We start from the raw sequence: 14342 nt of genomic DNA, 5'->3' as shown, positions 1-14342 counted from the left end.
GGGTCCTTGTCATCTCCACTCCCAAGGCGAGGTGCCCATGTGGGAGTGACTGATGGCTCAAGGCCAGCCTCCACACGGCTCTTGTGACCCCAGACCTCCCGTTCCCTCCTCTAGCCCCAGTTCATCCCCGCACGGGGGATCGTGATGAAGTTGCAGACTTCCAGAACACAGGACAGAGATGCAGCCTCTGCCCGTGTGGGGCTGGTCCCCCCACCTGGTGCTGGGTGGGCGCGGCAGGGGCCGAGCTGGGCTTCTGTGCTCCGAGCACATGAGAGTACACGTGGCGCTCGGTGACCACCAGACAGTGCCCGGGGAATGAACGAAGGAGCAGACGGCGGGTGACCCGATGGTGAGCAGCTCACACCACGCAGGGCAGAGTCACGGGGAATGAGGACAAAGGGGGGCGCGAGACACCTCCCCGCAGCGATGACGTTTGCTCTGCCGTGTGTGTGTCCCAGGCCCGCCAGAGACAGCGAGGACGAAGAAGACGAGGAGAGGAAGGGGAGAGGCTGCTCTCTGCAGCATCAGCGCGCCCTCGTGCGCGTCCTCACCCAGTTCGTGGCCGAGTCACCCGACTCGGGTCAGCTGAGCTACATGCTGGGCCCCGACTGGCAGTTTGACGTCACTGACCTCGTGATGGATTTCATGAAGGCGGAAGAGCCGAGAATTGCTCAGTTACAGGACGGCAGGATCCTGGTGGGCCGGGAGCCGGGCATCACCACCGTGCAGGTACAGGCACCCGCCCCTCGCCGCCTCCCACAGCCCCGGTCTGTATTGATAAGGGTCCAGGTGGATGCTGTCGTGCAGGGCGGTGTGCGCCTGTGTCAGAGAATCATGGGCAGTAACAGAGGGTTCGTCGGTTCTAACAATCTAGACTCAAATTATATCTCGTGTTGAGAAGAAAATCTCATTTCTTTGACCAAAGCTGAATTCAACACACAGTCTGAGTAATCTTTCCCCCAATGTGATAATTTACTTCTCACGTATCACTGATAGAAGACAGTAGAACCTGTGAAAGCTAGTTTTATTTTCCTAAACTTGAGGATTAAACATTGAGCTATGTTTTACCTTAACAGTGGACAAAAAATTAAAAAATAAAACGTATTGCACTAAAATTAATAAAAAGCACTCTCCATTTTATTGTAGTAATAGTAAAACTATTTTCTAGCCAACGTTGACAGGATAATTCTGCAGAAAGAGTGCAGCATAGTTTTTGAATAACAAATTAAAATGTTAATTTGTTAAATGCTCAGAGCTAATTAAGTCAGATTTTAGGTTTTGCCAAAGTTAATTTTTGACAAAGCTGTACTCAACATTATGTTTTCATCACTCTTCTGTGTCTGTGTAACAAATCACCACCAGTCTCCCAACTTAAAGCACCACTAATTTATCAACTCGGGGTTCTGAAGCTCGGGAGTCCAGGTGAGCCTGGAGTACCAAGCCAAGTGTACCACAAGGCTGTGGTCAAGGTGTGCGCCAGGCTTCCGTGCGGGCTTCGGAGAAGGATTTGCTTCCCAGCTCAGGTTGCTGGCAGAATGCAGTCCCTCGCAGTGTGGGCTTGAGGACTCTGTTTCCTTGTGGACTGTCAGCCAGGGCTCATTCTCTGCTCCTAGAGGCCACCTGCCTTCCTTCTCATGGGGCCTCTCCATCACCAGATTCTCACTCTTTGAATCTCTCTGACTTTCCCTTCTTCCACCAGCCAGGGAAAGCACTCTGCCCGTGTGATTACAGGGGACCCACCCGGCTAACCCAGCAGAACCTCTCTATTCTAAGGCCAGCTGTGCCATATCCTATGACATAGTTGGGAGGGTGATTTCTCATCATAGTCACAGGTTTGAGAGATTAAGCAGGACCTCTTGGGCAGGACAGGTCTAGAAATTCTGCCTACTAGATATTCCTCTCCATCTGTTAGTCACCCCCGCTTGCAAGCTAGATGATGCATTAGGAGTGGTTTCCTAGAAGGAGAATAAGATTCTCTTTCCCACTTTGCTTTCCTGGTTTACCCTATGATGATGCAACAGCCCACGCAATGGTGATTAATGGCCCGTAGTGGACATCTAACTGCCCACTGAAAAGAATAAGTGCAGGGAGAGATGGCCGAGCACCAATCCTTTAAAGTTTTACCACAATTCTGCCATTTTCACACCAAAATATTAGTTGTTGGAAAGATGTTACTCTTTGGTGCTTGGTACCCAGGTGGGCAATTTTTAGTTACTGCCTTTAAATTAAATCATGGTTTGTTTGGGGTTTTTTTGGAAAATACAGTGCCGTCATCATGATGTGAATCAAAGTAGAGAAAATGGACCAAGATGATATTTGTAAAACTCCTTCACTTGGAGAGCATAACTGAACAGGGGCGTAACGCTCACACACAATTTCCATACGTGCACTCATGTCGGGAAACCTGGGAGAACACGGTGGTGGAAACACCAGTTCAGGAGTTTTGAATGGTGTGAGGGGCAGAGACTGAGGTGTCTCGCTGACCCTGCAGGTCCTGTCGCCTCTCTCTGACTCCATCCTGGCTGAGAAGACGGTGACCGTCCTGGATGACCGTGTCACCATCGTGGACCTGGGCGTGCAGTTGGTGGCCGGCTTGTCTCTTTCCCTGCGGCCTCACAGGTTGGACAAAAGAGCCATCATTTCAACAGCAGCTGCCCAGGATGTGCTTCAAGCCCCACAGCAAGTAAGATTCCAGAATCCTTTCGTCCCTGGCCACTTGAGACCACTTCTCTCTCAGTCACATCCTGCAAGGGAGATCCGTAGAGAGAGCACTCATAGCCGGGACTGGTGATTTTGAAGCTTCTTCCTGTTTATCCAGTCTGTCCTGTCTCTGAGAAAAGTACTCAGTGGCTTAGATACATTTTCCTCGTTTGTGTTTCTAATCCATCAACCACAAGCCCATATGCTGCTTGCTTTAGAGCAGCCTTATCTGTTTTAGGCACAGTCCGCTGCTAGACCAAAGGCTCACATGTTTTCCCTTTTGCCAAAGCAGGTGCCTTTTGATACAGTAAGTAAGTCCCCTACATATGAACGAGTTCCGTTCCGAGAGTGCGTTCGTTAAGTCCAACAAAGTTAGCCTAGGTACCCAACTAACGCAATCGGCCATATAGTACTGTACCGTAATAGGCTTATAATACTTTTCACACAAATAATACATAAAAAACAAACACAAAAAATAAGCGTTTTTTTGTTTGTTTTTTTTTTTTTGCGGTCCGCGGGCCTCTCACCGTTGGGGCCTCTCCCGTCGCGGAGCACAGGCTCCGGACGCGCAAGCTCAGCGGCCACGGCTCACGGGCCCAGGCGCTCCGCGGCATGTGGGATCCTCCCGGACCGGGGCACGAACCCGCGTCCCCTGCATCGGCAGGCGGACTCCCAACCGCTGCGCCACCAGGGAAGCCCGAAATAAGACATGTTTAGTCTTACAGCGCAGGACCGTGAAAAGTACAGTAGTCCAGTACAACCGCTGGCACCCAGGGGCTGGCGTCGAGTGAAGAGGCAGGAAGAGTTACTGACTGGAGGAGAGGACGAGGGAGGTGGTTAGAGCACTGCTGTGGTCTATACAGTTCTGTGCAGCAAAGGACGCAGAAGCACAGCCACTTGCAGAGGAGACAGGCACGCGACAATGTACGCCGGACGCGTGAACTAGCTTACGTGATTGGACACGCGCACGCACGTTCGCATCTTTGAAAGTTCCCAACTTGAAGGTTCGTAGGTAGGGGACTTTACTGTACTCAGAAATTCCATTTCAGCCGCTTGAACAAGCATGGCTAACGGGCACCCAGTCACCACTGTTGACAATTATTGCCAACTCTCAAACTCTCCCCCACCTTTAAACTTTGACGTGTCTTTGATAAAGATACCAGGGCACTGTGCCTTTCAAGCCAGCGGGTCTCGTAATGCATCCTTCCTTAAGTGCTTCCAGCCAGTGCATGTTCCAGCGATCAGCCCGGGCTTCCTAATAAAGAATGTTCCGAGGGATATTCTCTTGAGCAGGTACCTGACTAGTTGCACCTGAATATCATTCAGATAAATTGTCTGATCTTTCAAAATGTTTTCACAAAGGTCAAAGTCAAATTCTGTTGTCTGGCATGCAATTAATTAACATACACTTCAATGCACTTGTTAAAGCGTATTGTTTGTTTCTCACATCAACTATAGCTATAGCTTAGGGCCGATGCCGCTTCCAGGCAGTGGCGAGAGCTATTCACGATGATAAAACGTAGAAATCAATTTTTCTCAGGTTGTATGTTTAAATAATATTACATAGGAAATCGCGTTTACATTTGCAGGTTTGAAGGAACCTGATTATAACAGATTGCTTTGCTTTCATTTTTCTTAGGAAGCAATAGTCAGTTCTTGGATTCTGTTCAGTGACGGTTCGGTGACACCTTTAGACATTTACGATCCCAAGGATTTTTCGGTTACTGTCTCATCATTGGATGAAATGGTGGTGTCTGTCCAGGCAAACCTTCAGTCCAAATGGCCGGTTGTCGTTGCAGAGGGGGAAGGGCAAGGGCCCTTGATTAAACTGGAAATGATGATCAGTGAGCCCTGTCAGAAGACCAAGAGGAAGAGCGTTCTTGCCGTGGGTAAAGGGAACGTCAAGGTCAAATTTGAAGCAAATACTGGTGAGCACCAAGGAGGCACCAACGACGTTGAGGGCGGCAGTCGGGAATATAAAGACCACGTGAGGAACAGCATAGAGCGCGAAGGAGGCCGGGAGAGGGCAGTGCAGCAGCGGTTCCAACATGGCGCCCCTGGCGGCCACGGGGAAAGTACCAACCAAAGCACAGCCCCGCAGTCTCCCATGGAAGGAAAGGATAAGAAGCTGCTCAAGAGTGGTGGTCCAGACGCCTTTACAAGCTTCCCCACTCAAGGGAAGTTACCGGAGCCCCATAATCCTAGTGACCTTACGGTGACCTCCAGGGGGTTGACCGACTTGGAGATCGGCATGTACGCCCTGCTCTGCGTCTTCTGCCTGGCCATTTTGGTCTTCTTAATTAACTGTGTGGCGTTTGCCTGGAAATACAGACACAAAAGATTCGCCGTGAGCGAGCAAGGCGACATCCCCCATTCCCACGACTGGGTCTGGCTGGGGAATGACGTGGAGCTTTTGGAGAACCCGGTGGACGTGACCCTCCCGTCGGAGGAGTGCACGACCATGATCGACAGGGGACTGCAGTCCGAGGAGAGGAACTTCCTTCTGAATGGCGGTTCCCAGAAGACTTTCCCTAGTCAGCTGCTCAGACCTTCTGACTTTGTCTATGAGAAAGACGTGAAAAACGAACCTCTGAGTTCGTCCGGCCCAAAGAGGAAGAGGGTCAAGTTTACGTCCTACACCACCATCCTCCCGGAGGACGGCGGTCCGTACACCAACTCCATCCCGTTTGACAGTGATGACAGCATCCAGTGGGTGTGCCCGGACATGGGGCTGGGGGCGTCCCAGGGCTTCAGAGAGTACATGGAGAGGCTGCAGGACCAGATGTAAACTCCTTTCTCATGTCTGTATTCACCTTTATGCCTTCTGCTTTTTGAATGGTGGAGCCTGAGTCTGACCAGCAATAGGGGATGAGTTAACAAAGCTTCGTTTGTGGAGGTCTGGCGGGATCCCTTTCGAAGCAGCCATCAGGGAGAGCAAAGGCAGCTGGGTTTGAAGCCAGGATGTGCCCCCAGATAAGCTACAAGGGGGTCCTGGAGAAATTCTAAGACCACGGTTTTCTCTGCTGCCTGGTACTAGCTCAGTTCAAATATAATAAACCAGACCCCACAGACATTGTTAATCATCTCGTGGCAAAACAGCCGTGTGGAATTAGAAAAGACTTGGGTTTGATTTTTCTACTCCTAGACCTTTTAAAGCACAGTGGACATTTCTTGCCCTTGGCCTGAGATTGGACATACGTGAAAGATGCTGAATGTAGCCGCCCATATTTGTTACGAGCACTGCTCATTATTTTTATATATCTTTGCACCTGCACCTGGTTCCTTTGACCTCTGCAATTCTTTTTGAAACACGAAGACAAGCAATTTCATTCTTTTCTCTGAAATCTGTTTGATTTACATATGAATTTTAGTCCCTGTGATGTGCCACGTCCTGTTATTTCCTGGGTGTCTGTGCAGGCTTTCAGGGTCTTTCCAGTTTTCCTCACTGCATCCCTTAGGGGCAATGTCTGAGAAGCTTAGCCTCATGCCGTCTTTCTTTCTTTTTGTTGTTGAACTTTCTTGTATCAGACGGGGACATGGGATTTTACTTAAAATATTAATACGCTGTAAGAGAGGGCCGTCTTCTTTACAGTTTTCTACATGAAGCTTAAAAACTTTGGAGAAAAGTTGTGAACAGTGAACCTTTACTTTTATCTTCTGCTTGCGGGAGTCATGAGGACCTCTTTCCTCGGGTGCATTTCTGAGGACAAAAAAAAAAGTCCTCAAAATAGTTGTATTTATACTAATGCTTTGTGGTCAACACCATTTGTTATCCAAACTGAAATCAAAATCTAAAAATGATATGCAGAGAAAGGAAATTGCATAGAAAGTATCTTCAGATTAAACTTTTCTCTTACCAGAACAAAACTTTTTAAAAACAGTAAATGAAATGATGTTCCAACGTAGCAATATGTAGAAATCTGCCCGTACAGTGACTTCCACCCACCGCCAAAAAGAAAAACCAAACAAACCCAAAGCATATATCTATCCTCAGTCATGACTCTGGCAGAGATAAAACCTATACAGGGTGTCCATTAATGGAGAACAGCAGTGGGTTTACCCCCCAAATTCATAAAATAAATGACTTCCAGAAGCTTGAGAAGCAATTGTGGTGAAAAACCATAGAGCTATTGGGAAATCGAAGTGGCAAGAGAGAAAAAAAAAAAAATCATGATTCCTGCATAATTTTTAAATAAACAATGTTTTTCAAAGAACAGCATGCCTGGTCTCAAGCAAAGCAAGAATTTCAGATTAGGAAACCATGACAACGTTCTATGAAGATGCGCTAGCTGGAAAATCAGACACTGGATGAGTATATGCCTCATTCTGAGCTTTCTTGAGCCATTTGCATCTCTGAGAGGTAGAATTTTAAAGGCCCAAACAGTCAAGGACCTGCAGGAGGTGTTGAAACAGTTTCTTGACTCCTGATGGCTGTTGACTGGGCTATTCAAAAGGGTGTGCTTCCGTGGTTCTCTTCTAGGGTTCCGTGGACAGGAGTGTGACAACCAGCCGTCTCCAACCACGACATGGCAGACACAGAATTCTCCTTGTGTCTCTTGCCCACAGGACTACAATACGTTTGTAAACGGCACCTAAGTTACCAGTGATAACGCTGCCTGACCTCAGAGGCTGGTGTTCATTTGCTCTTGTGTTTAAAATGGGGGTCAGGAGCTGAAGCTGCTAGGGTTCCCCAGATCTTCCAGTTTGGGGAATGAAACCAGGAGACCCAGGCAGCAGCTTCCAAAGGAGTTTGCAAAGAGATGGCTGGCACCTTGTAGGAAGAGCTCCTCTGGTGGCCAGAGGAAGCCACCTCTGCTTTTCAAAGGGCTTGGCAAGGAGGTAGCTCAAAGCCAACTGTGTAGGGCTGGAGAGGGATTCAGGCACTCGCCGAAACATAGCTGTCCCCGCGAGCCCTGCTTCTCCTATCAGATATTTTCCATTTTCTCTCCCTTTGGGTCTTGGACATTCCAGACAGGGTGGGGATGTCATTTCTGAAGCTGAGGACCCTCAACTGATACAGGGGGTGAGTCTCTCTCACACACACAGCAGGCTGCCTCGCACTGGTAAAATGAGACTTCCCGTGGGTATAATTCGGGAGGGGACAAAGGAAGTTACTGTTGTGACGGGGAGCCTTATTAAGGGGCACACAAATTAGAGCGTCTCCTGTGGTCCGAGTGCTTGACGTGACGCAGAAAGCAAACGGGAGAATCGGGAAGGGCCAGGGGTTTCTCTGCGGAGCCGGGAACTGACCGTGGTTCTGAAGACGCCTCCCTTGGGTAAGCGAACGTCACCCAGAGTGATGCAGGCTGCATAAACCACCTTTGCTGGTTTCCGTTGAGACTCAGTCAGTTCAAAATAAAGATCAAATGGGAGGTTTCAGGGCAGAGATCCCTTTTACCATACCACACACACTCCCATATATGCACACGTACATACGTATTATACCCACGTGTGTGTGTGTGAACAGTGAAGAATCAGAAATTCAGTTTTTTTGTGGGAATCAACACTGTCAGTTGTTCTCAGATTTGGTGTGGACACTATTCAGCTTAACAGAATGTCACTGAAGTTCTTTCTGCTCTAAATATTCCCTGCTGACTAGAAACTATGGGTTATATCGGCTTGTTTTCCAACTAGTCAATTTAAAGCAAATAGGAACTATACCTCCAAAATATTTCCGCTCAAGTGGGGGGGGGGCATGGGACCTCCCTGGTGGTACAGTGGTTAAGAATCCATCTGCCAGTGCAAGGACACGGTTCGATCCCTGGTCCTGGAAGATCCCACATGCCACAGAGCAACTAAGCCCGTGCGCCACAACTACTGAGCCTGCGTGCCACAACTACTGAAGTCCACGCACCACAACTACTGAAGCCCGTGCGCCTAGAGCCCGTGCTCTGCAACAAGAGAAGCCACCGCAATAAGAAGCCCGCGCACCGCAGCGAAGAGCAGCCCCCGTTCACCGGAGATACTGGAGAAAGCCCGCGCGCAGCAATGAAGACCCAATGCAGCCAAAAAAATATAAATAAATAAAATAGGGGGAAATGACGTAAATTGCTAAGGCTTGAAATATGGTTCGCTGGGGGCAGGTTCTTACGGCTGAGATATCCAAAGGCTAGTTGTCAATAACCTGAAAGAAACGATGTCAATAGAGTCCCTTCCTCTCCCGTGAGAATGGGATGTTCAGACTCCCCTTGAGGCAGACACCAGCAGCCTCTAGAGGGGACACCAGGCCGCGAGCTCCATGAGTCACACGGAGGGCAATTCAGATGCCGCATGAGGGCCAGGTGACCTGCACCCGTGGAGGATGTGAGACCACTGTCTCCAGGGGCCAAACAGGCTGCTTTCCAGGCCAGCGTACAGCTATCAAGGAGCAGCTGCCACACAGACGTCCTGGAGTTAAACCTACAGTGTTGCTTTTGAGAGAAAGAAAGAAGAAAACACACTGGAAGTTTCCCCTGGAAACTTCCCCCAAAGGACACACTGGCTAGCAGACCTCAGGGTACTCTGTGTGAACCAAAAGGGAATAACTGACTTCCTGGCTCTTTTCTTTTGCACACTGGGCAGCCTGAGTTCCCAGACTACAATCATCCTTAAACTGTAGGCAGAGAGTTTTTATTTATAAAGATTGCAGGGAAAAAATGGATTAATTTTTGTCCCTTTGCTACATCTGTAGATGAAGTATTTTGTACCTGGATGATTTTAAGTTTTAGGAAGTCTGCCCTTGTGCGTGTTGATCACCATTCTTGTCTCACTCTTTTAGAAGGGTGTCTTCCCAATGTTGGGATGTTGGGACCACAGTAAAGTGTCTGAGAAGATCATTCATTCCAACTCCACGGACCACAGAGGGTGGTTTCATCTGAATCTTTCCTTTACCGTTGACACCATTGTTTTTCTACTCTTGTCAATTCAAAAATGGCCTCAATTCTCCGTTCTAGTCTCTGTAAATGACACGATAGATGGTTTATAAACCCAGCGACCATCTCCTCCCTCAAAATTATATTACGTGTAATGTATTGCGTGTCACCTGTTGTGTAAAGGAACAGTATGGGTGGTGGAAGAGTTACGCTAAAATATGGATATAGCAGATATTTTTGTATGTAATATAGGCAATACACTGAAACACTGAAAGGCGTGTTGGAATAAATACGTTTTAACATAAGAGCATGCAAAGCTATAGCTTTTAAATGTACAGACATCCCGCTCAGAAATACCTAAATTGATTATGGGAAAACTTCGGAACCTGACATCGTGAAATGCACTAAATTAAAGGTGCAGCCTTTAGAGGGCATGACTTCTGTTGGGGTTGTTGATGGAATCTGCCAGAACATTTTGATCTTACTCTTCCTTACTTTTGGATTTTTTTCCTTTTTCTTTTTTTTTTTTTTCCTGGAAATATCTCAGAAATAAAGTGACATCCTTTTCCAGCATAAAGGTATATACTAACCACAGGGTAATTCATCCTTTTTAACATGAAAATAAACATTTAAACGTTCTCCAGTGGTTTCATTATTTTATCCACATCTTTTACTTGCAGCATCTCTATGATTTGACTATCTTTACATATATATTTTTTTTAGCCGGAGATTTTAACACCTTTGATGCAGCAGTAAATGGAAACCAAAAGAAAATGTTTCTTGAAAGTTGCAAATAACTTTGACCTTTGAAAAAGGTAAACTTTTCATGTGTTGTCCTAGCAGACTGGGGGACACTTCTTCCCTGATGTTTCAGAAGGAGGACTCCTGTTTTGCAGGTCCCTGCCCAGGGTCAAACTGTCTTGGACTCGGTGCTGACATGTAATGCATCAGCCCTGCCGTCTTCTCCCTTTTGGTCTCTACTTATCTGTGACTCACTCGTGTTTCCGTATTTGGGGCAGGGGCTTGTGGTGCTGAGAGCCCAGAGTAGGTAGAGCTCTAGACGTGTAAGAAAAGCGCAAGAGAGTCGGGGATCCTGCTTGGAAGGCTGATGATGTCTCAGCTGAAAGGTTGCCGGGTGCATTGCTGAGTCCCCACGGCTCTCTGTGGCTTGTATGCCCTTTCTGACGCTGCCAGCATCATCTTTGGCATTTTGGCAAATGGCACTCCTTGTTGTCAGGATGAAAAAGGATGTCTCTATGGCAGTAACTTGACATGTCATAATAAATGCCCCACCCCGAGCCTGATCTTTCACTGGGCCCTCCAGACATCATCTGAGGAAGTGAGTGTCAACCTAGGAATTGGCCTCGTGAAATGAAATCTGCAGAGGCACAGGCTTCAGATGAGCCCAAATGCTTTCCCAGTTTCCACACATGCCCCCATCGGCAGGATTTCTCACACTTTGGGTGAGTGTTTCCCACTAAGAGCCCCTTCTTCTTTTTCCTCCTGGAATGGAGGGGGACAGAGCCACAGACCCCGAAGGCTCTCCCCAGATCTCAGCGTGCATGTATGCAGTTTAGTAAAGTCGGTTTCTGAAAGAGGGAACAAAGAAAGTTTGAAATGAGGCTTGTAAAAAAGCGAACCCTTTAGATTTTGACCTCTGTGTGCGCAAAATGCAAACACTGCATTGCGAACTTTTTGATATTGAAATGCTTAATGCCCGTTAGTGTCTTGATGGTTTTATACAATTTAGATCAGTTACACAGGTAGTTTATTGGTTTATATAATTTAGATCACTTACAGAGGTTTTGTGTTGTTTGCTTTAAACATTTTTTTTAAAACACAAAGAAGTGCAGAAACATTCTAACCCGGTTACAGTGTTTGTAGCCTTTTCTATGAGTCAAGATGGCAGGACGTGATCACTTTCCAGGTGGGAAGTAACAATTCAAGTCTGATAGAGAAATTGTGCTACCTGTCCAAGAAAGCAGCCATGCCATCCACTGACAAACTTGACAATCTTCCCATTTCATGAGATGCCTTTATAATTTCTATGGCTCTCGGTCAGTGTTCTGATGAAACCTTTACTTTTAGCTTGAGGACTGCAATTTCTTTAGGAGCTGCAGCAACTGAGGTTGAGAATTTGAGAAAAGCATGGCGTATTTAAGTGTGAGAACAAGATTCTGAAGGAAAGAGGCTTGCTTTTGTGCCCTAGGGCAAGTACTCTGGCTAACCAGCCAGTTGAACTAACTCCCTACATTAAGAAGGTTCGATCCAGAAAGATGACAGTGGTGACTTTCTGTAGCGCAGACAGGCAAACTCAGTTCTTGGAGAAAGCCAAGAAAAGTCCATTTTTCCTTAAGGCTTATAAAGTTAAATTTTAGTGAGCAGAAAAGGTTTATTCAGATTTGTCCCTGCCAGCCAGGTGGAAGTCAATTCTATTTATAAAGTTGAAGTCCCAGGAAAATTAAGTGAGGCATCAGACATTCCAGTTCACATTCATTGTCTTGGGACGTGCTACATTTGACTCCGGGACAACTTACACATTTCAGTACATTGGGTCTCCTCCACCCTGTAAAGTTTAACCAGGAAAAGGACTCTCATCACACCACACTCATGCCCTCTACAGATAATTGGCTCCACAGCTGTGTTGCCTGAACTAAAAGGATGGCTGAGGAATCCTCTGTCAAAATTCAGCTTTAGGAAAGCAAGTGCCCTCCCAGGACAGAGGCAGGGTAGCTGCCTCAGGCAGCTGTGATAACCTCGATCCAACATCCGTGCTCCCAAGTTCACTGCGATAGTTACAGGGGCTGATGGCAGCTTTTCAACCAGGTGTTTACAAAACTCCCTTCCCTTCACGCAAAGGGCGATGACTGTGAACAAAGCATGACTGGGCTGCAAACATAGGTTATTTGTTTTCCGGGTTTTGGGGGTTGTTTTTTGGCTGGGCCGCAGGGCTTGCGGGAGCTTAGTTCCCAGAGCAGGGATCGAACCCATGACCCCTGCAGTGGAAGCGGGGAGTCTTAACCACTGGACCACCAGGGAAGTCCCCAAACACAGGTTCTTTGCCTTGACTCTCGTTTAAACAACGCGGTCGAGCAGAACTCAAGGAGGCAGCCTATCCAAGACGTTTGAAGCCACTTTGGAGCCAGATTGATGGACATGAAGAAACTCCAGGTGAGTTTCCAGGGGGATCTGGACTGAACCGCACACGAAGGAGACAGCTGCTTGCTCCACGATGCCTCAGTGCTGTTGAAAATGGATTTTTTTGCGTCCCAAATTTCTAAATGATGCTTGACCTAAATAGTTCACATGAACTTGAGTGTCGTATATGCAGATATTCTTATATTAAACGGCAAGATTAGCAACAGACGGTATGGAAGTTGACACTCCCTAATAGTATTATTTTTTTCATAGAGCACAGGGGGAGCTTGTACTCTTTTTTTACTTTATTTATCAAAATTTTAAGACCATCTATGACCTAGGGGCTTTGTCCCTTTCAGCAGAAATCAGAATATAATTTGGATTGTACAGTTTATGGTGTCCTGTCAATTGAAAGAATAACGTCCTTTACTGTGTGCATTGGGAAGGTGATCAGAGAACCAGGGAATGGAGCATAATTATTGCTCGTCTGTTATCCCACATGGGTTAGAACTACCTGGGGAGAGATTCCTTCCTGCTTAACTGGGAAATGCTATCTTTAAAGCTCATTTGAGGAGAAAGTAGCTGCTCTAAGCCTGAAGGATCTTTAAATTAATGAGGTCTTTGGTCCTGATCTTTTTCTGCTTCTCAGGGAGGCTCCAAACTTCCTGTCCAAACTTCAGTGATCTGAAATCCAGGTCTGACCTTGGGAGACCTGCCCCAGCCCTAGGGCAGTCCTAACCTCTGTACCCAACATTTAAAATGCAAAGAGGGAACTACCGAACCCAAAATGACTTGCAAGATAATATTATGCTATCTCCATTCTCTGTGAAGTTTAGAACCCATAACATTTTCGTGACTTTTGAAAACAACTCACGGGTGAGATAACGTTCCGAGAATTTCTGAAGGCGTATAATGATCACCAAGAAATTGTAGCCCATTGTAAACAGTAATGAGCTGCTTAAAGTTAGATGTTTTCAGAGGCAAAATAATCATTTTATCAAAGAATTACCTGTCACATTTCCATGTGGTTTTATTATAAATGTTCGAGATGCCTTGGAGTAGAACCTCTAGGTGGAAGGACATTTGGGGTGTCTCCTGAGCCCTCGAGAGAACCCTGGTTCCGGGGACCAACCATCTGGAATTTTCTCTTCCCAGTGATGAGGCGTGTGTTCAGAGAAGACACAAGTCACAGGAGACCTATTAGTAAATTATGGAACTGAGGGTACGTAGCCGAAAGCAGGGTCTGGCTGCTCGTCACTCAAAAGCCAATAAAGAGGCAAGTTTATTGGAAACGAAAGTTTGGTTTATTTCGGATGCTGGCAACCGGTGTGTGGGGTTGAACTTCTGTCCAAAGATAGACAATCAGTGGGCAAGAGCTTTTATAGACGGAGGGGAGGGGCTGCATGCAGAAACAGCACAGTCAGCTCTGACAGGCGTCTTGAAATTGGTCAGCGGTCGTCTGACCAGCGTCATCTTGATTGTTTTAAGTACGGCTAGGCTTCAGTTCCAGGGTCGCTTTGTTTCCATTTCTTTGAGGACAGTTCTCGGAATTGTGGCAGCTTGTGTCATGGCTACAGTCTGGTCATCGTGTAGTTCACTTCTCCACCTGGTAGGGGTTTTAGCATCTATAAGACAGGTCACAGGACACGGCTC

General features: G+C 47.1%; 1 protein-coding gene across 1 annotated transcript in view; it reads left to right on the top strand.

Annotated features, from left to right (window-relative positions):
* Nucleotides 1-5488, top strand: part of LOC112408725 (transmembrane protein 132B) — a 220400-nt gene extending 214912 nt beyond the window's left edge. Inside the window, exons 7-9 of the mRNA XM_024758465.1 lie at nt 459-729; nt 2492-2683; nt 4340-5488. Of these exons, the coding sequence (XP_024614233.1) occupies nt 459-729; nt 2492-2683; nt 4340-5488 (1612 nt within the window). The remainder of the gene's footprint in view (nt 1-458; nt 730-2491; nt 2684-4339) is intronic.
* The last annotated feature ends 8854 nt before the right edge of the window (nt 5489-14342 follow it).

This window comes from Neophocaena asiaeorientalis, unplaced genomic scaffold, assembly GCF_003031525.2.
Source record: "Neophocaena asiaeorientalis asiaeorientalis breed wild unplaced genomic scaffold, Neophocaena_asiaeorientalis_V1.1 scaffold77, whole genome shotgun sequence".
Classification (NCBI taxonomy): domain Eukaryota; kingdom Metazoa; phylum Chordata; class Mammalia; order Artiodactyla; family Phocoenidae; genus Neophocaena; species Neophocaena asiaeorientalis.
The sequence above is the reverse complement of the archived record's forward strand: the minus strand, read 5'-3'. Positions and strand labels throughout refer to the sequence as shown.